This window comes from Phoenix dactylifera, chromosome 5 (assembly GCF_051530095.1).
Source record: "Phoenix dactylifera cultivar Ajwa chromosome 5, Ajwa_hap1_PhDact_Kaust_v1.1, whole genome shotgun sequence".
Classification (NCBI taxonomy): Eukaryota; Viridiplantae; Streptophyta; class Magnoliopsida; order Arecales; family Arecaceae; genus Phoenix; species Phoenix dactylifera.
In genome coordinates, this window is record NC_143194.1 from 18,964,722 (window position 1) to 18,989,237 (window position 24,516).

Sequence of the window (24,516 nt, forward strand, 5' to 3'; positions counted from 1 at the left end):
CTATCCTACAGCTTTAGCAACCAGACATCATAAACATTTTCAACTCTTGAGATGTCATGGTTGCCAGAGCACCAAAACTAAGAATGATCCAAGATACAGATGAATCGAATCATAGAGCGCAAATGTCGGGGTCTCCAACCCAATCAACCTCTCTATATCCTAGATGATTGGTACAGCAAAAAAGATCATGATGTTCATGAATAATTCAGATCTATTTGACTGCTAAAGATGCAAACTCCATGATGGATGAAAATAGCAAGATACTTGGTAAACAGAAAAATTTTCAGGCCAAGTGAATCTGAGATGTTGTATGTGGCTATATGCAAACTAGACTTCTACAGATGCAATGATTTGGAAGGGATACCATCATAAGGTGACGGTTACAAACAACAGGCAAAGAAACCAAGATGATGTCTTGCATCCTGGAAAATATTAGCCTAATGGAAATATACAAAATTAAAAAAAAACACAGAATGCAATCTCAGAACCACCCCTTTCAACGAAAAGAAAATGCCATGACCATGACCACGAGCCTTGTCCAAACTATTTAAGGTCAGCTGATGTGGAAAAATACATTTTCATTTATTCACCAAAGAAAATTATCAGGGATTGATTGAATAATTAGAACAAAAATCTCATGAATTACCAAAGCTTCCTTTGAATAGTAATATATGCGAGGTAAACCAAGTATATTTGTTGCCATCCAATCAACAATTTCATATACTGAGAGTTCTCCTTGGTACCTAGCAACAAAAACATATCAAGTTTTTGATTAAGCTGAATAATTAGGCATAATTCAGACATGGCATAAACATAACAACACCCATTTTCTAAAGTCACAACTGAGGCCAAGGTCCACTGAACCAATACCGATAGGCATACTGGTGGCCTACCAAACCGGTTCGATACCGGTTCGGATCGGTGCCTTTTTGATCTGCCGCCCAACGCGCGCCCGTGCAATTCCCAGCGCCCGCGGGTGTGCATACAGGTGGGAACCGGTCCGGTTCGCACCAGTACGCCTCTATACTACTCGATTTCGGCCCCAAAGGGGCCGAAACCATTTTCCACCACCGTACCATACCGGTCAGGAACCGAACCAATCCGGTATGGGCCGGTTCAGCATACCATGTCTGAGGCACTATAACCATTAGTCTATTACCATGTTAATTTTGTTCAACTTAGAAAAAATATTAGACTCAACTAACCTCACATAACAGTCTGTGCTTCTACAGTCAGGTGGAAACGCAACAAGGGCAGGTAGACCTGCATACATCACTAACATTATTAAATTATTACCAACAATTAACATAAATTTGAGACTGTCATTTAACGACAAAATTAAGGCTAAATAGCAAAATTCATGATCAACAAACTGCCATCAACATAATGAAGTGTACATCATAATACAGAATATCTATTCACAAAATGTCATGCTGCCCAAAAGATTAAGTTTTGGGATGCACTTCTTATTGATGTAGTTAATTGGACGTACTCCTTCCTCAAGAGAAGAGGATTTTGAAAGCACAATTTTCTTTAGAATACTCACAAGGGAAATCAAGCAAAGTGGGTAAGAGAGAATGATTGAAGAGAAATGATCTACCTCTCAAAATCATCTTTCTGAAACGCAATATTCTCTTCTTGATGTTCTCAGACAGTAGATCTATTCATGTATCCTGCAGTTTACATTTATTTGATGTTTTTCTAAAGTAACAGCTTATTACTTTATCCAAAGTTTGCCATACCAGACGATACCCTACCGCACCGGGCATACTGCACCATACCGGTACCTAACCAGTACGCAGTCTCATACAATACGGGTATTCGGTATGCCTCACCGTCTCGTACCATACCGTATACCGACACTGTAATAGGATGGTACTAATACGAAAGCCGATATGGAGACAGTGAACCATTTATCTATTTAAATTTATTAGTTTCATGCAATGTTCCATGATCTTTAAAGTTGAAACCCTGAAACATGTATTTTGGAACCCCTAAAAACATTTACAAAAAAAAGTCAAAACAAATAACATAAAGCCACTTAGACTTCATCACCTTGGGAAAACTAAAAAAACCAAAAAAAATAAAAAAAATGAATTTGGGTGTACTTATACCAGATCGGCACGGTCTAACATACGGCGTGTTGGTATAGGACCATATCGGTATCATTCCTACCCAATACTTGGCTGGTATGGTGCACTTTAATGGAGTACCATTTATCAAAAATCCTAGAGGAACTGAACAGAAAGAAACAAATATACTTCTGAAATTTGCTTTTATTCTAATAGAGACACACTTCTAAGATACAAGAAATGATTACCAGTAAACCACAAATATGTTTATTTCAAACATGCTGATTATAAATTGAAGTACTTTTAATATTTACCAGCAATTCTTTCTAGGTCTTAAGAGGAGAACTATTATTAATTGCAACAAAGAAAAACTGTCAATAAGATGCACTTGTGACTTTTATAGACAAACATTTCTAGGTTGCAAGGGTTGTATGCCAGATTTATGTTCAAATACAAACAAACCAAAATTAAACTGAATAAGATGCATTTTATTATTTTTTTAGTCATCATCTCTTGGCAGAACCTAACATCGATAAATTCGGCACACAATGTAAATCCATGCCTGGATGGAGTAATGTTTCTAAAAAGAATTCAGGAAGAAAATGATTTGTTTTTATATACAGTATGTTATCAACATCTTCACAATGTCATAAATATCACAGAGTCATCTGACAAGCAAAAATAAATCTGAAAACAATCCATTTTCCTCATGCTAATCGTAGTGGCTGGCAGGTCCGATATGTAGGAAAGCAGACAGCCACCAGAACCCTAAAGATCCTAAAAGACCACCAACCTAAGATCAATAATCATAAAATGTAATTTAATAGCATCATCTTCCATGAAACAACTCAAACTTTGCACATGCAGATCACAAACTGTTTCATAAATACCAACAATAGCAATTGGAGATGCATATTAAGAAAAAGGTGTGATCATTCTAAAAAAATTCTTTAAATTGTATATTAGGTTTATTATTTCTGTTTAGGTTCAACCAAGAGACCATTTTAACTTTTAAGTAAATCATTATTAATGAGTTTTATGCAAATACATTTGGCTATATGAATCATACTAAAAGCTCGAACTAGCAAATGTCAAATGTGTTCATCGCAGTCTCTAGCCACCTTTTACAATTGATAAACTATTTACCATGTCAGTTTAGGACAAGCAGAAAGTAACAAAGTATTGCATTAAAAATGCTCTCAAATCAAACAGAATAAGATATCTCGTTGTATTGTTCTTTATTTTAATGAAAAAAATTAAAAGCAGGCACCACTCATCATGTTGTGCACGAAATGAAGCTCCTATTAACAATCTCATGGTACTAATATTCATTTTGAGGCTTAATCATGAGATGCATCATTGCATGAAAAGTAACTTTCTGTTTGGGCGTCTCAAGTTGCACTCGATTATGTCCCTTGGTATTTTATTTGGGTGCTTATTTTAAGTTCCCTTGAAACAAATATAGAACTAATACTGAAATTACAGTTAATACATTACCATTTCGAAAAAATGGCTGCCTGGTATACTTCTTATCAGCAAGGTAAGCAGCCACCTGAACATCACCAAGTTCCACCATACCAGTTTCAGCAACCCCTTCCAGTAAATTAGCTGCATATCCAGAAGGACCAAATAAAATGGAGACCACTAATCAACTGCAGATGAATTATGGAAATATGGACTATAATAGAGAAAATACATATAAACAAGCACAGCAAAGTAAGATAAATTGAAAAACCATCCAATACTTTGTGTCAATGCACCAATTTGGAGGCAATTTGACTTTCACAAGTGAGAAAGGGAAATTGGGAAGTTGAAAGGAAAGATAGCACGACTCATATAAAAGCTAGTCATCAGTTAAACTTTAAACTAGTGTGACATTTTAACTTGCCTAAGTTATTTGATATATAGTTCACTAATATAAGATCTAAAATGTAGAATCATATACTCATATCCTTTCTACAGCTCTTCAGGGAATTCTTGCTATGATCTTCAAAAGTAATCCCCATTATATGTGACTACCAAATCTGAGTTTAGGATGATCAGGTGTGGACTCTGGTGAAAAGATGGAGGCAAAATTACCAGCTTAGCCATAACTAATAGTCTAATTCGATGTTTGTCAGATCCTGATTAATCAACTTCAACCAGCCAACCAACTTAGCATCCTTTCCAACTGACAACAATGGTTAAGTCAGAAATGCCAGTTCAAATCAACAAAGCTACAGATTGGATTGTCTATTTGCAGTTTCCTATCAAAAATAAAATGACAAACACTTGATTTTAGGTTACTTTACAAATCATTTAGAAGTTGAACAAAACCTATTATTTCTAATTTTTCTAAAGGATGCATCTCAAAAACCTCTGATTAGCCAATAACAACACCAATGATTCTAATATTCAAGCATATCAATATTCTGATTAAGAGTTGGTTTGAAACATTTCCATTCTATGGAATCTCTCAATTTGGATCACTTTAAGTGCCTTTCATTTCAAGAACTGTGATTTCTAAAATCAATACAAGTTGTATTTCACAAGTAGGTATGCATGTCATAACTTTACATAGTATATAAACAGCTCACTTAGATGCTGAAAATCATGGGACATTACTACTGATGACCGTATGCTTAAAGAGTGTATAATGGCACTTCCTTTGTTAGTTAACTGCCAATTAACTATTTTAAGATAGAGAAACAAAGCAAGCCCATCTTACAAAATGGACTTCTATATCAGCTGGCACTAGGGTCGGCGAAACCGTCCCAAACCAGGCGGTTCCAGTCGTACCGAGCCGTCTTGATTGCGGACCAGAACGGTTCCGGCAACAGAAACAAAATCCATTGCCAGAAGGGGAGAAGGAAAAAAAAAAAAGAGAAAAAGAGAGAGCGAGCAGGGGAGGGAGGGAGAGGGAGAGGGAGGGAGGCCGGCGGAGGGCCTTCAGAGGCCGGCGCCCGAGCAAGAGGCGGAGGTTGCAACCGAGTCTCTTGTTTCGTTCGAAACAGGGATCCGGCCGCTAAAAAATTTTGCAATTTTTAAATAAAGTCAGCTAGCCTCCCTCCCTCTCCCCCCTTCTCTCTCTCTTTTCCTCTCTCCTGTTCGCCCTCTCTCCTGCCTCCTCTACTGGGTTGGTACCGGCCCGACACAACACAACACAGGCCCGTATCGACCCGTGCCACTGGGCAATCAGTCTGATGCCCAATACCGGCATCAGACCATGGCTGGCACTATTATTAAGTCTTAAGGAGAAAATTTGAAAGAGATGTGGCACAACTCTTTTGGAATTTTTAAAGTCAAAAGGTACGGCAGGAATTTTAGTTAACAAGTATTTATGGAGTTCCCCCATTTTTCATCCTTTTGTCTAGATGTTAAGTTTGTTGAGCCCTACCTTGTATCATACAAATAACAATACAAATAGCTAGGGTCCCCCATCCTGCAAAAAAAAAAAAAGCAACATCGTGCAGGTTGCTCGGAGAACAAGAGCAAATTGATGTACACCCTTTGTATTCAGGCATACTATTTCAGGTGTTGCATATGACTACAAGCCCAGATGAATAATGGGGGTGTAGAGGCTAATCAAAAGAAGATCACTAAACTCCCTATTAGATGAAATCAAAATAGGGTGCAACATCAAGGCTGCATTTGGAAGCGGAATACAATTATTAAAATAATTTGTTTCTAATTATCTGTATTCTAGTTACCCCGTGAATTAAATGGAAAAAGCTTAAATTTTGTTTGGAATAAGAAGGTTAAAATATGAAATAGAAATTGGACAAAATTGTTGTTGTATATATGAAAAAAATGACATGGAAGAACAGAAAGTATATTATATTATTTTTTATACTATTTTAACAGTATATAAGCTAATGAATAATTTTTTATTTACTTACCATTATTCTATGTGAAAGTAATAATATTTAATATTTTAAAATGATATGTGTTTAACTTAAATTAATCTAACCACCTCTATTTGCCTAGATTGTCATCTTCTTAACATCAAATGATAAGTGAAAGAACCAATAATTTCAAAAATCAAAAAAACAGAAACCTACACACTACATGAAATTCCCAATATCATATATATATAAAAAAATAAATTCCATAAGTTCTTTAATTTTCCTGTGAGTACACGTAAAGTTCAGCAAGCCAGAGCTCCCCAATTCCTCTGACCTCTTCCTCTCCCTCTAATCCAAATCCAACCTATGATATCATACACTATGTTGGTAGCATCAAGACCAAGTTGGGTGAGGAAGCTCTTAGCCTCGTGGTTCACTAGGCTCCTCAGTCCTCAGAAATGAGAAAGGAAAAGGTTGAAATTGGAGTCGGGGCTAGGGTACCGTCACATGGTCCAACCTCATGTTCATGTCAAGCAGCCAGAGTATGGGCTAGGAGGTGGTGGAGGCTCAGGCAGCGGAGAGGAGTGGAAATCTTGGAACCTTGGTCGCCCATGCTTGCTCCAACACCTCATTCACATCAAGGAGCCATAGCATGAACTAGTAGATGGTGGAGGCTCGAGCAGCAAAGGAGGAGTGGGAGCCTTGGTTACCGGTGATGATGGGCACCATAGTGGGGAGGAGGGCAACATCTGCCAAGGCATAGAGATGAGAGAAAAGAGGGTTTAATCGAGAGATGGGGGAGAAAGAGTCTTAAGGGTTATGTTTGGGATGGAATTGTGTTAATACACTGCGCACGTGGAATAAACTACTCCATCTCTCCTGGTAGAGTAGTTTATTTTGGGGTAACCAGATTTCCTACCTTGACTGAAATAATTAATTTCAAGATAAATGGAAAAAAATTTCAGCCTTTCATAGAATAACTAGATTGAGCTGTTTTTATTCCATGTCATCTTTCTTAGACTGCATTTGGATGCTGGTTAAACTGTGGATGAAGAGGAGTTATTTGTTTAATTAGCCAAACACCATCCAAAAAGTATAACTTTATTTGGTCGAAGACTCAAACAGATACTAACCAGAGCTTTCTCTCTCCCTCTTTACTTTTTCATTTTTTTTCCCAAAACTTTATCCTACTAACCAAGGGAGCACCAACCAAACCGCAAATAAGTTTATTTGCTTTAGGGGGTGAATACACATGATTAAATTTATTCAAGGGTGGCCAGATATTCAGTATTCAAACACAGCCTAAGAAGCACACTGGTGCAGCATGTCATGCTTCTTGAAAATGTAATGAGCTAAGAAGATGAGTTTGGGTATTGCAAGAACAGTAATATTAGCCAGACATGAAACCACCATATTATCCTTGCCAAACACCAATGAGCAGCGAAGTGTGTCAAGAGGTTCACAAAAAATCCTTGCTATACATGTTCTTTAACTCCAAAATTTGAATAGGGATTTGCCAATAGGCCATTCTTGCTATCCCTTTATTCAAAGTTTTTGACCCAGGGTACAGAAACGACCAAAATAGTTAAATTACCCAAATCTAGGGGATACAATAACAAGGAACTCTGTTCGAGCTATTATGATTTAATGTACAGCAGAAGACACACATACCGATTCTCTTCCAACTGTTGAGGAATTGGGCACAGCGAGAACTCCCAACTGAATAAGCCTTATTTTGCCAATGCCATGAACAAGATTCATAATGCAAAGGTTAGGAATACAATTCATCCCTAGAATAATCATGTTTAAAATAATATGCTTCCATATCATGAATTGATGCTTTTCATGCTTTTTAATTAGCTGCCAAACAAGCACGTCAGTTTTGTCTTTTGTTTATCTGATTTTCATCAACATATAGCATGTTCAATTGAAGAATAGTTAACGGTCTTACTTGTATTAGCACCACCTTTCTCTTCCCAGTAATAGAAACGAACTCCTCAGGTGTGAGTACATTAAAGCCATGGTTCGCCGAGTCTAAGACAAGGACAAGTTTAAACATCAATCCTCATTCCATAAGGAAATGGAGGAAAAAGTTGCCAAGTGTATATTATTTGATATCAAAATATAAAAAATTGAATAATCCAAACTGACCAGATATAGACGCATTCAACAGTGGTAGTTCAATTTTTGAAAAGTCCACCCCATCATAATGTTTTTTAAGTTCCTCGATGGCATGCTACAGCCAAGAAATGACGCTAAAGCATCAACATCTATTTACTGACTATGATGATAGAGGAAATGAAATCGCAAAAGATAATAACATTGATTTCATTATGCCCTATAATTAGAGTATAATAATCTAAATCTCACCAGCTGCTCATCAATACCAAAAAGGTCATAGTCTCTCTTCCATATAGGATTTGTCAACATCTCATATGCATAGCGAATCTGCAAATACCATGAACTAAACTGTAAATATAATGATCATTGCAAGAGGTGATGGATATGTTTTAAATGTCAAGAATCAAGCAGTGTCATTTTTCTACTAAAATGGGAGCTTTTCTCATACCTGCATGTAAATATAAAATACAGTATTTCTTAGAATTTAAAATGCTATTAGAATTTAATATGCTATATATGCGGATCCTGGCATATTTTACAACCCCAACTTATTCAAAAAGTACTAAATATGCTTCTTGCAGGACACAATATCCACAGGAACACTGATGATCTTTTCAGCACACATCTGGCCCAATACCAGCTAGATAGCTTCCATGGATAAACTTTTTGCACTATCAACTTATATTGCAACTTGGATGACCATTTCTGCAAAGGGCAGGTCAGGGCATGATACCACCTGCTAAACCATGTAATTTAACTGTTTAGAATAACCTCATCCAGAAAAAAGGCAGTGGTAGAATGCTGCACATGCCAGATCAAAGGAGTGTGCAACAGAAACATTGAACAAGGCATTGGACCAAAGCCTGCTACATAACTGTAAAATAAATACTATTGGCCTTGTCCGATTTTCAAATTCACCACTACCATGGAGGAGAAATGAGAACCACTTTTCACAAGTGAATGCTATCCAGTCATTGGATTTTACTATTCCAATAATGTGATCCAACAAAAAAATCAGGGTCTATTATTCTTAATCTAAAACACTTTTCTCATGAGGGCATATATATTTCTTTTCCAACATATATAATTCCTCATACCTAACTGTTTATGAAAAACCAATATCCAATCTTTTTTTTTTAAGCCTCTTTTCTACAACTAATGGTCAATAAGATGCCAATTCTCCACCTTTGACTTAGATCCATCATAAGTGTTTCACTCTTTCACCTTAACAGGGACAAAATGTATTCATAAATTCAAGCCCAATAGCAGCAGTGAGGCTTGCTGCTAGTTGCTATAATCAATCACTATGTAAATTTTGGATCTATTTTCTTGTTAAAGAAAGCAAATGTGTCGTATTCCTTTCAATGTATCTTTGCCTGAAAGATATTTAATTTATGGAATTGACTCACAGTATGCATGAATTTTTCCATCATACTAATAAATCCTAAATAATTAGTTTTCCTTTATTTTCATCCAAAGCAAGGAATGCTGAACCGGCCCATACTAGCCGGTTCCGTCCGTACCAAACCAGTCTGGTCTCTGACCGGTCTGATTCGGCGTTAAAAGCGGTACCGGCCCTCATACCAGCCTGTACCGGTCCGTACCTGCTAGGCTGAATTTTTTTGGGCTTTTGGAGGCCGAACTAGTGGTAGCGGTTCGAACCGGTCCGGTGACCGACCGGTACGCCTACCAGTACTGGTTCGGCGATCCTTGATCCAAAGAAATTCTAGAAGGCATCATTGCCTTCAAGGGCTTTGCTTTCACACTAAAAGAACTAGATTAGTTGCTTGTAGGTAACCGCAATAAAAAATTCAACAGTATGTCATACATGCATGAATGCATGCACATATACACAAATAATGTGATGCTAAATCCTGCTAAAAATAATGGATATCCCTGATGTATTACGCTCGTACACAATTAAACTGGATTTCTTTAGCAGAAAATCACTTGAAATGGGCATTGTATACTTCTTAAAGTTAATGAACACCTTACTTAAAAAGTTAAAACTCATATGGTTACTTATAAATTCATATTTTAAAGGCCATATGACAACCTAGCAAGTCAAGTATCTTTACTTTAATCAATAAGCACTATGTTTTTGGCTTTTTCAACCAAAACATATTGATGAAAGGAAAAATAACTTTCAAAGACACCTGCCTACAGGACCCAGTGCTCTGGTGTCAAATTTCTAAGTAACCAGAAACAAGAGAGAAGCCATCCATGCAAAATTGAAATCTAGTCACGAGGAAAGACTATGTTATTGTCCATAAACTATAACATATGCAACCCAGGGACAACCCACCAAGATTCCTCAAGACTAGGAAAAATAACATGCAACCACCGCTAAAATGCAAGTTTCAAAAAGCGGAGTTGTAACTATGTCCAAGCAACACAACCCAAAGAGCCAAGTTGAAACACCATCAAATAACTTAACAAGTCATGAGAAAGATTAAATGTCACTAGACAATGGATTAGTATAATATTCACAAGTTGACTCAACTGAAAAAGATTCACCCTGAAAAAATATATCAAGAAATTATGATAAAAGTTAAGATACTCAACTACCCTCAAACTCCTAAACCCTAAGGCAGTCTTCAATCACAGAATAGGAGAAATGGAATAAGAAAACTTATTCTTCGTTGAATTGTTATGCCATGATTGTTCATTTTTCTTAGGTGGACATACACTCTTTTTCTTTTCTCAAGCCAGAATAGTCAAATCTCTTGGTTTCCAATATGAAACGAGCAGAAAATCTGGAGAGAGAAAAAAGTGAGCTCATTTCAATGAAATTCCAACTCTATCTTTGACAGGTTCAAGGATTATTGCAAGTTGAAAGGCCTAATGAATGGTTTTGATCTAAAAATCTATTGATTATGCAGATCTATAGAGATTTATAATGGCATTTGTTGGGTGTAAATTACCAGCATGTAATAATATAATATACTACGAGCATACTATTTTACATTATTCAGAACAAGGGCATAAGTTTTATGTTTACGTATAGTATATACTATATACCACAATATGCCCCTATATCTACTCATGGTTCGCAAATTGCAAGGGGCATCTAAAAACATTAATTAAATATTTAGAAATCATGATTGAGACATAAGAGTTTGACCTATTAGATAATTAAATAATTTTTTCTAATTTCAAGTTTCTAACATATCTTGGCCAAACACACCTCCCAGCCTATCACCTCCCTCTCCCTCAAACCAGCCCCTTCACATTTCTCAGTTCCTACCTCCTCCTTCCTACCTCCTCCTGCCAAGCGCTAACACACCAACCATCTGTTGGGGTATGTGGAGACCTTTAGTGATGAAGAGAATTGAAGGAGAATCAATTCTGAATAGTTCCGTCTGGTGGACTGTCGGAGTCGACTCGAGCTACAGTCGAGTCGACTCGGGAACAGTCGAGTCGACTCGAGGTCTGTCGAGTCGACCCGAGAGGAGAAAGCCGCAAAAACCATGTTTCTGTCTGGACTGTCAGAGTCGACTCGAACTACAGTCGAGTCGACTCGGAGCATCGTCGAGTCGACTCGAGATACAGTGGAGTCGACTCGAGATCGTGCCAGTTAAACTGGAAGTTGTTCAGACGTGCCAGAGTCGACTCGGACTTCAGCCGAGTCGACTCGGGCTCGCGGGAAATCATACGGATGAGTTTCTTTTTGGTGTTTTGTTGGCGTTTCGACGGCTATGATCATCTGAAGGTCTTAAGACTATATATAGGACTCATGAGAGCCCTAGGGTTAAGGGATTGGCCGTATTTTGAGAGAGACTCTTGTTTGTGAGGCTAGGGTTCTAGAGAAGAAGAGGATTGGGATCCTACTTCTTGTGCAAAGGAAATTCTGTGTGAATCTCTTGTAGATCGATCGCTTGTGATCGTTCGGGTGTGTGCTATCTCTGTAATCAGTTCATCCTTATTGAGATTTGGAGCGGTGGAGGACGTAGGCTATTTGTAGCCGAACCTCGTTACATCTTTGTGTTTGCTTTGCTATTTTCTTCCTTCTTCTTCCTTTGATCTTTGATAATCCGTTGCGGTGCTCAAGTGTTTTACCCTACTGATACCACGGGGTAATCTTTTGCCCTTCGTAGGCGGAGCGAAGAGGTGATCCTTGAGTCCGGAGTCGAGGGAGCGAGAGAGTGCTTATCCGTTTGTATCTCTCTTGCTTGTCCGACGTCGGTGGCGGCGCTGGTGTGAGTGGGTTCCGGCGTGGGCGCCGACAACAAGTGGTATCAGAGCTATTGGTTATTCTGCAATGGCGGATGAAGGGAAGTTGCGAATTGAGAAGTTCAATGGCACGAACTTCGGGTTTTGGAAGATGCAAATAGAAGATTACCTTTACCAGAAGGATCTCTATTTACCTCTTGGAGGTAGAGCAAAGAAACCAGAGAAGATGTCCGATGAAGACTGGGAGGTCCTCGATCGGAAGACGCTCGGCACCATCAGATTGTCACTTGCATCCCAAGTGGCATTCAACATCAAAAACGAGAAGACGACGATGGAGTTGATGGCAACATTGTCGCGGATGTACGAGAAACCCTCAGCATCAAACAAGGTATTTCTCATGAAGAGGTTGTTTAATCTTCGTATGAAAAATGGCGGCAGCGTAGCAGAATACCTCAACGAGTTCAATGGACTCACGGCCCAGTTGGAGTCAGTGGAGATTAGTTTTGACGATGAGATTCGGGCATTGCTAATCCTCTCCGGATTGCCTGATAGCTGGGAGGGCCTGGTGATGGCGGTGAGCAACTCTTCGGCAACGGGGAAGTTGATTTTTGATGACGTTGTGGGAGTGCTTCTGAGTGAAGAAGCAAGAAGGAAATCTTCTGGAGCTACGGAGTCGTCTGGAAGTGCACTAAACACCTCTGATCGGGAAAGACAAAAGAAGGACGGTCGATTTCGAAGCGACTCGAAGTCGAGATCCAGCAGGTCTCGAGCACCTCAGAACAAGGGAGCGAAGTGCTGGAACTGCGGGAAGACGGGGCACTTTAGGAGGGATTGCAAATCTCCTAAAGGGAAGCAAGGCGACCACACCGAAGGAGTCAGCAAGGATCTGGCAAATCTTGCTGAAGACGGTGATATGGATGCCCTCGTTCTATCTTTGTCTACCTGTGACGAGTCTTGGGTGATAGACTCGGGCGCGTCTTTCCATGCTACATCCCAACGGAAGCTTCTTGGAGGATATGAGAAGGGAGACTTTGGCAAAGTCTACCTAGGGGATGGAGAGCCTTGCACCATACAAGGAAGGGGAAGCGCGGAAGTGAAGTTGGTTTCTGGATCTTCACTTGAGCTTGAGGACGTACGGCACGTGCCTCAACTGCAGAGGAATCTGATTTCTGTTGGACAGTTGGCGAGCCAGGGGTACAAGGCTACTTTCACAGCTGATCAGTGGAAGATATCCAGAGGTTCGTTGACGGTGGCTAGTGGCAAGAAGGTTGGGACACTTTATGTCACCAACGGCACGGAGAACTCTATTGGAGTTGTTGCAGCAGATGTGGACACCAAGTTATGGCATTGTAGACTTGGGCACATGAGTTATCAGGGACTGGAGGTGATGCACCAGTTGGGAAAGCTGCAGGGTCTCAGGAGTGTTGAGATGGACTTCTGTGAGGATTGTGTTCTCGGAAAGCAGAAGCGTGTTTCATTCAACAAAGAAGGTAAACCTCGGAAGCAAGAAAAGCTAGATCTCGTGCACACGGACGTGTGGGGGCCTGCACCAGTTTCTTCCATTGGTGGATCTCAGTACTATGTTACTTTTATTGATGATGCTACCAGGAAGCTTTGGGTGTTCTTCTTGAAGCACAAGTCAGAGGTATTTGGGGTCTTCAGGAGATGGCAGGCGATGGTAGAACTCGAGACAGGAAAGAGGTTGAAATGCCTGAGATCGGACAACGGTGGTGAGTATTGTAGCAGGGAGTTTGAGGACTACTGTGCAGATGCTGGGATCGTCAGGCAGAGGACAGTTCCAGGAACACCACAACAAAATGGAGTTGCTGAAAGGATGAACAGAACAATTAATGAGCGTGCCAGGAGTATGAGGATACATGCTGGATTGCCACAGCAGTTTTGGGCGGAAGCAGTTAACACTGCTGCCTACTTGATCAACAGAGGGCCATCAAAGAAACTTGAATTTGGGATTCCTGAGGAAGCATGGACAGCGAAGAAGATTGATTTGGCGCACTTACGAGTATTCGGTTGTACCAGTTATGTCCATGTTGATTCCAGTCAAAGAAGCAAACTAGACGCCAAATCAAAGAAGTGTATTTTCGTTGGATACGGAGGTCAACAGTTTGGGTACCGGCTTTGGGATCCCGAACACAAGAAGATCATTCGTAGTAATGATGTGGTATTCAATGAGAAAATGCAGCAGAGCACTGAATCAGAAACAAAACCTGTTGAGCCGTGTTTTGTGGATCCTGAAGAGGAGTCTACAAATTCTGGTCAGAAGACTCAGTCAGAGCAAGAACCTGAAGCATTGGCACCCCCTCCACAACTAAGAAGGTCCACTCGTAGTACTCATGGGAAGCCTCCTCAAAGGTATGATGGGACTCTTAGTTATTTGCTGCTCACAGATAATGGCGAACCTGAATGCTTCACGGAGGCATTGGAGGTTGATACCAGGAAGGAGTGGGAGTTGGCCCTGGATGATGAGATGAAGTCATCGGAGCAGAATCAAACGTGGGATTTGGTGGATCTGCCCAAGGGGAAGAAAGCACTGTCAAACAAATGGGTTTACAGGCTGAAGGAAGAGCAAGGCGGGAAGAAGCGATACAAGGCCAGGCTGGTTGTAAAAGGATTTCAGCAGAGAGCAGGTATCGACTTCACAGAGATCTTTTCTCCTGTAGTCAAGATGAGTACTATTCGAGCGGTGCTGAGCATGGTGGCAGTAGAGGATCTTCACTTAGAGCAGCTTGATGTGAAGACGGCCTTTCTCCACGGAGATCTCGATGAGGAGATATATATGCAGCAGCCGGAGGGATACATTGCAGCTGGCACGGGTGACTTAGTCTGCAAACTAAAGAAAAGCCTCTATGATTTGAAACAGGCACCCAGACAATGGTATCTCAAGTTCGATAGTTACATGCTTGAGATAGGATACAGGAGATGTCAGGAGGATCACTGTTGCTACTTCCGGGACTTCGGTACATCTTACATTATCTTGCTATTGTATGTTGATGACATGTTAGTTGCAGGAGCTAGCATGCATGAGATTGCAAAATTGAAGCTGAAGCTGTCAAGAAAATTTGCAATGAAGGATCTAGGAGCAGCAAAACAGATCCTTGGGATGCGGATCAGCAGAGATAGGTCTAAACATATCCTCAGACTATCTCAGGCGGAGTACATCAGCCGAGTACTCAGGAGATTCTGCATGGAGGGTGCCAAACCTGTTGGCACACCGCTGGGTGCCCATTTTAAGCTCTCAAAAGGGCAAAGTCCGAAGACGCGGGTGGAGGAGCTCAATATGTCAAAAATCCCGTATGCATCGGCAGTGGGGAGCTTGATGTACGCTATGGTGTGTACAAGACCAGACATTGCTCAAGCAGTGGGAGTTGTGAGTCGCTTCATGAGCTGCCCAGGCTTGGAGCATTGGCGCGCGGTCAAATGGATACTGAGGTATCTGAAAGGCACTGAGCACATGTCATTGTGCTATGGAGGTTCTGAGATCCGGTTACAGGGCTATGTGGACTCAGATATGGCAGGGGACTTGGACGGCAGGAGAAGCACGACAGGGTACTTGTTCACCTTGGGCAGTGGAGCTGTCAGTTGGATTTCCAGGTTGCAACCAATTGTTGCATTGTCGACTACGGAGGCGGAGTATGTGGCAGCCACAGAGGCATGCAAGGAACTAATATGGCTTCAAGGCTTGATGAAGGAGCTTGGGAAGGAACAGAAGGATTGCATGTTATATTCAGACAGTCAAAGTGCAATTCATCTGGCGAAGAATTCAGCTTTTCATTCAAGGACGAAGCATATTGACATACGGTACCACTTCGTGAGGTCATTGCTCGAGCAGGGACTCGTCAAGTTGGAGAAAATTCATACAAGTCAGAATCCTGCAGATATGTTGACGAAGGTCGTCACGGTGGAGAAGCTGAGGAGCTGTTCAGCTTCTGCTGGTCTTCATGCTTGAAGACGTTGAGGAGGCATCGTACCGATTTCACTAGGATGATCCAGTTTCAGTGGGAGCACAGAGGAGAACCAAGTAACAAGAGAATATACCCAAGGTCTCCAAGTGGGAGATTGTTGGGGTATGTGGAGACCTTTAGTGATGAAGAGAATTGAAGGAGAATCAATTCTGAATAGTTCCGTCTGGTGGACTGTCGGAGTCGACTCGAGCTACAGTCGAGTCGACTCGGGAACAGTCGAGTCGACTCGAGGTCTGTCGAGTCGACCCGAGAGGAGAAAGCCGCAAAAACCATGTTTCTGTCTGGACTGTCAGAGTCGACTCGAACTACAGTCGAGTCGACTCGGAGCATCGTCGAGTCGACTCGAGATACAGTGGAGTCGACTCGAGATCGTGCCAGTTAAACTGGAAGTTGTTCAGACGTGCCAGAGTCGACTCGGACTTCAGCCGAGTCGACTCGGGCTCGCGGGAAATCATACGGATGAGTTTCTTTTTGGTGTTTTGTTGGCGTTTCGACGGCTATGATCATCTGAAGGTCTTGAGACTATATATAGGACTCATGAGAGCCCTAGGGTTAAGGGATTGGCCGTATTTTGAGAGAGACTCTTGTTTGTGAGGCTAGGGTTCTAGAGAAGAAGAGGATTGGGATCCTACTTCTTGTGCAAAGGGAATTCTGTGTGAATCTCTTGTAGATCGATCGCTTGTGATCGTTCGGATGTGTGCTATCTCTGTAATCAGTTCATCCTTATTGAGATTTGGAGCGGTGGAGGACGTAGGCTATTTGTAGCCGAACCTCGTTACATCTTTGTGTTTGCTTTGCTATTTTCTTCCTTCTTCTTCCTTTGATCTTTGATAATCCGTTGCGGTGCTCAAGTGTTTTACCCTACTGATACCACGGGGTAATCTTTTGCCCTTCGTAGGCGGAGCGAAGAGGTGATCCTTGAGTCCGGAGTCGAGGGAGCGAGAGAGTGCTTATCCGTTTGTATCTCTCTTGCTTGTCCGACGTCGGTGGCGGCGCTGGTGTGAGTGGGTTCCGGCGTGGGCGCCGACAACACCATCTGGCTATCTCTTTTTATTCCTCACACTCTTCAATACCTTGCATATCTTTTAGACCCTTCACCTTCATTCTTTTCTTCAATAATCCTTTAAGAATCCTCTTTCTCCCGGCATTCCTATCAACAATTGCCTCTAATGTTTTTTCAAGCTTTTCTATATCCTTTTGACTACTGCCATTCATATTCCCTTCAATCTTCCCCTCCTCTTTCTACATCCTTCAACAAAAGTTCAAATCCATTAGATATTCACAATTCATTTGCATACTATCTCAATTGAATATCCATCACTTTATCCTTAATTTGTGCAACTCCTACAACTCCTCTAATATAATCATATCTCACATACCATATACCAATTATGTTGTTATTATAGAAATGTTATATTACATAGCATATAATATTGTTGTTGTCATAAATTTGCCTGTAATAATAAATTACAAAGGGAAAAGGAGGAAAGGAGAAAGGAGAGAATATCTTCAAGAATCATCGACTAGGTAGGCATAGGAAATGGGAAAAAATTGGGTAGAAGGTGGCTACTCCAATTAGAAGAAACACTTATGCTGGAAATAACATTTTGACCAAAACAAGAAATTCCACATCCATTCCCAATTTTACAAAATAGTTTCACTAGAATAACCCCATAATCTAGCATTCATTCCACAACAAAACACAGCCTAAAACAATACTCTTGAATCATATAAGCATCGTTGCAATCATAAATGTACAAAAGCACCTGCATGCAACACTCAATTTATGAGGATCATGTTGTGATATTCGTTTATAGAAAACCAATGTAATAACTGCATCTACAATTTAAAGGTTCTCATGTCAATTCATTATGATTTAAAATGGTCTGTGCTAATTCATACATTAACAAGATAAATTAAGTAAAGGCAGTTAAAGATATCTTATCGGTTAAACCATAAGTCTAACATTACATATCACTAATAGGCTTATATTACAAACCACATTTCTAACAACTATACATTTAATTGACACCATAACAAAAATATTTAATAACTGCATCTACAATTTAAAGGTTCTCATGTCAATTCATTATGATTTAAAAGGGTCCGTACTAATTCATACATTAAAAAGATTAACTAAGTATAGGCAGTTCAAGATATCTTATCAGTTAAACCATAAGTCTAACATTACATATCACTAATAGGCTTATATTACAAACCACATTTCTAACAACTATACATTTAATTGACACCATAACAAAAATATTTAAATAAATTCAATGACCACAGTAATCATTTAAAAATGGACTCATGATTTATGAATTTTTGAAGTGTCACGAATTTGAAAATGAAATGAAAAACTAACCTTGATGAATTCTATAGTAGTTGGGGGCGTTGAGCCTGAGAACCTGAAATGTCAATAAATCCACATGAATCCAAATGTTATGCTTGGACTAAAAGGACCATCTAGCGGTAGGCCACACAAAGAAAATTGCTGTGAAGGTCCGAACTGTGTCATTAAGTAAATTCATGATGCAGTTTCTTTTCTTTTTAAATAATGGTGGCATCGCAACCTTCCAAATTGAATCTAGAACCTCTGTCCAGTGCACATGCCGAGGAGAAAGGTGCCATCCAAATGACCAAGGCCAAGTTGGCAATTTCTAATGGAGCCATCTATCAAACTTAATCAAAATAATGATATTTGGTAAGAAAGATCCTAGATGGAAGTTTTGATGAATGAACTAAAAAAAGATTGGTTCTTCTTGACTCTTGAGGCTCTTGCCCTTAATAGAAGCTAATGACAATGAAGAAATCATCAGACAAAAACAAATAGACGGTATAATGTTTCATCATCACTATAAAATTATTATTCTTATTAAAGGTTTTTTATTTCCTAATTTTAATTAAATTGGAGAATAAGAGTCAACTATGCATATGTAATGATATTTAAAATGCTTCATTGAAAAAGTTGCTCCATTACTTGAGGATATTAAGAATATCCAAGATAAAGACAATGCTATGTGATGAGGAAAACATTTTCAGAAATATTTTTATATCATTATTCAAAAGCAATGTCAACAAAAAATAATTCCATCGTGACTCGTGCATTTTTGCTAATTAATGGAACAGCCTCCCAAATAGATCTAGTGAAACTCGTAAGTAGTAGATGTGGATGATCACTTCTGACCAAGAAAAGCCATTATACTTCGGAAATAATGCATATACTAAATTTTGAAATATACTAAATTTTGAAATATTTATAACTGATTATTTAAAACAAATAAGTTTTACTTAGATTTGAAAGAAAGACTATCGTTCCTCCTATTATAAATAGGAACAACACCACAAATACCTTATAGTTTGTGTAATGTCAATAAGACAACAAATAATAACAAGATATTATATTATCTGTTTCGTCTTTCAAAGTATTGGTCAGTGCAATTATCAAAGCATTTCAATAGTCTTTCTTGCTAACAAGTTAGCTTAGATATAACTATTATCATGGATTTAAATGGTGCTCAGCATGGCATTGCACATACTGTCTAGTGCCTTACCTGCATGCAACACCAGCTGGTTGCGTTCCAGTAATTGACATGCTGCTCTACCACTGCATGCCAAGCATGCAAATTGCTGGCACAAAACAGCATGGCATGGTACAGTACTTACCTTATCAATGCCAATGACGCTGTGCTAAACTACCACGTTAGCTAATGATAACTCAATCCTTGTTTACTATCACATTAAGACAATTTATGTTTCTAACATGCAATTGATGTAGGAATTATAGGGAAAACAGGCTTTAGTGATACAAGGTGCGAGGATCTAAGGACTGTAGTTGGTAAATCGAGGGAAGTTGAGCAGGCTTATAAGTATAATAGCCGGGGAGTTATTTGAAGGATTGTAGAGGGTTGTATGCAAGATTTCTGGTTGTATGTGTCTGTCTCTATGCGTATGTGTGCATGTGTGTGCGCGTGTGCGTGTGCGAGAGAGAGAGAGAGAGCTGTTTAAAGGATTATAGAGGGTTGTTGCAAGATTTCTGGTTGTATGTATAAATGCATGCATTCATATATGTATATATGCATGTATGTATGAATGCATGTATGTACATGTGTGGAAATAGTGGGCATAGGTGGCCTATGAAGTACCTAACAGCACAATTGAAAGAATATATAAGTTGAGATATGAAAATATGGTGGCTGTTGCAAGGGGTTATGAATCTCGATGGAGGAGTTATGGCATTTTCAGAGCGAGTTTTCAATAACCTGGAAAAGTCGTATACCCTTCCCCATTTTTTTTTTTAAGAAAAAAAAGTCAAATACCTTGTTGCATAGGCAGTTGGATGGGCACCTGGTCTTGTCTACCCTCTTGTGATAACCAACCACATAGACACCTATCACATACATGAATCCCAAGCAAAAAAATTATTATGCTACAAGTTTATTCTTTGTACTTTCAATAAGGAAACTTTTATATCTTTATGCTATACATTGTTATACAAGATCACCCATATCTGTTGGGCTTATGAGAGGGCATTGAAGGATCCACATTTCACAACTTAAGAGAGGGCTGATGCAGCATATCCCTCTCTTTACTTTCTCTAACTATATAGTGTCCCTCCAGCCACCAACACACACTTGTCCCATTTTTCTCTTCTTTCTATGATTGCCCCTCTCATCTCTCTTTTTCTTTTCTTTTCCCCCATATGTATTGAGTACTTGGTGGCTAAGTTCTTATTACTTTTATTGGTTTATTTGTCTCTTAGAAAGCGAAAGTGGTTCTTAGGTTTTCCTTCAAATATTGTAATTTTATTATAGAGAGTGGTACTAGTAATTAAGTTTTACAGGGAGTTAAAGCATGTAACATCCTATGTCTAAATAAGTAGAATAGAACATAGGTCGATTGTATGAAGCATGGAAACTTAAGGGTGCCAAATAACAAAGCTGGTGAAGTCAGAAGGTCTTGGATACTAGTGATCGAGGTTCAACTCCTGCCCTCCCCCTGATTTTCAGCCAAGCTTCCTCCCATCCCGGTTCTCAAGAAGAAGCATGGAAACTTGATTTCAAGTTAAAGTCAATTGAAGTATAGCGGTAAATTCCACCACTTTTCCTTTATCTTTCTTTTCCCAATTCCTCCCTTTTCTGCCTTTCCCTCTTATGGTTTCTATCAACATGATGGAACTCCATAGAACATAACTCCTTTAAGCAGTTCATGGTTGAGGATCTTATTTTGGTGAAGAAGATGAACAATAATACGATAATATGATTTCCTTGGATACCCATACCATAATTGCATTGCTCTTACATATGATTTTCAATACCCTTATAGACTGATGTAGCAATTATTCCCATTTTAATTGCATTATCCTCTTTAAGATCTTCATTGCTAACAAGAAGATTTGCACAGGACCTCAAAGGACCATTTAAACTTTAAAGATCAAGCTTTCCAAGACTTCCAATTATAAAAGATTTAGAAAAAGAAAATGGTTTTGCCGCATCGATAGATGTAATCTAAAAAGGACATGCTACGAAAGGACAACAACATAATCTTGTCAATGAAGCTTTGAAAATGAATTGTGAGTTTATGCCATTTATGCCACCTGGAAGGCCTTTTTAAGACCACTAACTCATTTGTCAATCCCTTGACTCAGCATATGCATGCTCCTGATATATGCACAAAATTTATTTAAAAAAAAAACTAATCATTCCTTGGCTAAGTAGATGAAGGAACTTACTCTTCCTAGTATTATCTTAAACTTGATGACCTCAACTAAATGAAAGAAGGAATGAATTTGGTCTATTGAATCAAAGTAGAATGCTCCAGCTCTAATACCAAAAAAAATGAATGAGAGACCTTAAAAAGATGAATATAATAGGTCAGAGAATAGAGATTAAGAGGGGAAAAAGAAGAGGTGGAAAAAGCCACCCAAGCCTCAAGGCCATATTTAACTTAAGAGATCAATTATAAATTCTTGCTGCAGTCATGCAATGCTCCTTAGGTAGAATTCCTGAGGACAAAATAGACCTAACAGATTCAGATGTTCGAATTAATTTACCTAATATCTATCACTGTCAGTCTTGGAAAGACTGTTACAACAATCAGGGGGGTATTGAGCAATCCAAACAAGCAGAAAGAAACATGACCTGAAGATTAAGCACCAAAATGCAAAGATGAACTATGGAAGGGCCCTACCTCTGCTACAAAAGCTCATCAATCCATTAGGATTGAGATATTCCTCTTGTCGGGAGATATAATATCAGCATTTTGTGTCAATTTTATGATTCTCATAGGGCACATGGAGTTCCAGATAATTCAAACAAATGCAAACAAATCAAGAAAAGATTCTTCTCCACGAAATGCTTCTGATTAGTAATGGACTCAGAAAGACAAGAATCGCGTGCACACTAAAGAAAGATCCCAACTAAATCAAAAGAATGATAGCATCTACAAGATCGAAAGTTTATCAAAATTAAAAAGTGTTCTTTTAGTTAAATCTCCAGGGTAACAGGATCGGTTGCAGCAAAGAAAAGAATTAGCTAACTCACAAACAAAGAAACCATAAAGATGAGAGTAATTAAGTGAAAAGGAAAGCATATATCATATAAAGATGAGGAGAGTACCATTTGGTTGAAAGTTTGTCATACGCTTCTGTGACTTCTTCAACAGATGCATACCTCTTCACGCCGAGCACTGGCCAAGAACCAAGTACCAGAACGGTCATTGCAGCAGAAAAGAAGAAAGCAAACTTCACCAGAAACCCTAACAGCAGTCGACTTACCCTGGTAATGGGTGGGGGGGAAGGAGGAAGGGAGAACGGCGATCTGGAAGAAGAGGCCGAGGGTAAAGAGGAAAAGAGGAAACGAGTAGCGTTTTAGAACCGGAGGAATAGAGACTGCCATTTCCAATGGGGGAGGTAAGAGAGGGGGAGAGGGAACGCGAGAACCCTAGCGAAGTAGGGTTTCAGGAAAATGAAAAAGAGACGAGAAAGATAGGGAGGTTTCTATCTACGTGTGAGCATGCCGGTTCCCAAGTTATAGGCGGTGTAACGTCCAGATATAGTTCGAAAATCGGCGAGGGAGTCACGAAATCGAGGACGTCCCGTCGCGTGCTTGAATAAACTGGCACCGGCAAACGGCAGGGTGGAAAATAGTTAAATACTACGACGCCCATGGGCCAATAAAACGGCCATTATAAGATTTTTTTTTTTTTCTTAGACGGATGTCTCACAGTACTCGAGTACGAGGACATCCAATAAAATTAGAAAATACTATATCACGGAAAGCCATAGACAGCTCTCCTCCGTGCATCCATAAAGTACCGCCTGAGTGACTGGTCACATAAGATGCCATCTAATCAGCGGCTTCATTAGCCTTCCTATAAACATGTATGGCTAGGAAGGTGTCCCCATCTCTATCCATAGCCCAAATATCTCGAAGTAGGGGATGATCCCACCCCGACTCCCTCAGACCCTCCTGGATCCACCCTATAATAGTGGCCGAGTCGCCCTCCATAATAATGGAGTGGGCCTGCAATACTCGCCGCACATATCGAAGGCCCTCCCATGCAGCCCTCAGCTCGGCGCTAGGAACCGGGGTCTCTACTAGCTGACAGCCATCAGCCGTTTGTTAGCATCCCTCATATGCCATGAAAATTTCGAAATAATTTTCAGATTGCAGCGGAAAAACATATGCGGGATCCGTTCATCGCATGAACGTATTTTAAAAAACTTTCGTTTGTAGATAGATTAGAATTAAATTATTTTAAACCATTTTAAAATCATTAAGAAGATCAGATCTTCACCTTGTGCGGGTAGATGGTCTCTACAAATCTGATTTACGTGGATTTGTAGAAGGTTCGATGGAAGCCGCACACGTGTCCGGCCTCTACGGGTATCCACACGAGATAGTGAGTCGATCGAAGCCTTTGGATCTCCCCGGGGTGCTAGCTCCCTTGCAGAGATGGCTTTAGATGGCTGAGGTCCTCTCCTTTGAATCAACCTTTGATTGGCTTGAGAGGAGGAAGAAGAAGGAAATGCCAAGGAAGAAGAAACAAAGGCTCTTCGCAGCCTTTTACTTTCCCTTGCGCTAGAACCAAAAGAAGAAGAGAAAGGAGATGACGCCACCTTTATTTTCTTCCCTTGCTCTTGTGGTTGAATGGAGGAATGGGAGATGGTTCCTTGCTGCCAAAAATCCCAAGAAAAATCATGAAAAATTCGTAGCCCCTTTGAACCCCTCTTTTATGGTGTGTGGATAGAGATGGGCTCCTAAATTTTAGGAGCTCATCTTTATCTCTTTGTGAATTCAAATTAGGAGGGGGGTGGCCCCTCCTTTTTCCTTCACGCCACCAGCC

General features: G+C 39.8%; 1 protein-coding gene across 2 annotated transcripts in view; it reads right to left on the reverse strand.

Moving 5' to 3' along the window:
* The window catches only part of LOC103705749 (DNAJ heat shock N-terminal domain-containing protein), a 45,968-nt gene extending 22,675 nt beyond the window's left edge, over positions 1 to 23,293 (reverse strand). Inside the window, exons 1-10 of one of the 2 annotated variants that reach the window (XM_039116074.3) lie at positions 22,946 to 23,293; positions 22,788 to 22,857; positions 18,536 to 18,578; positions 8,267 to 8,344; positions 8,048 to 8,132; positions 7,848 to 7,930; positions 7,568 to 7,625; positions 3,570 to 3,680; positions 1,206 to 1,263; positions 647 to 743 (exon numbers count right to left, since the gene is read on the reverse strand). In XM_039116074.3, the coding sequence (XP_038972002.3) occupies positions 647 to 743; positions 1,206 to 1,263; positions 3,570 to 3,680; positions 7,568 to 7,625; positions 7,848 to 7,930; positions 8,048 to 8,132; positions 8,267 to 8,344; positions 18,536 to 18,578; positions 22,788 to 22,857; positions 22,946 to 23,066 (804 nt within the window). In that variant the 5' untranslated portion in view covers positions 23,067 to 23,293. The remainder of the gene's footprint in view (positions 1 to 646; positions 744 to 1,205; positions 1,264 to 3,569; positions 3,681 to 7,567; positions 7,626 to 7,847; positions 7,931 to 8,047; positions 8,133 to 8,266; positions 8,345 to 18,535; positions 18,579 to 22,787; positions 22,858 to 22,945) is intronic. The other variant, XM_039116075.3, reaches the window with a different exon arrangement.
* Positions 23,294 to 24,516: the final 1,223 nt, after the last annotated feature.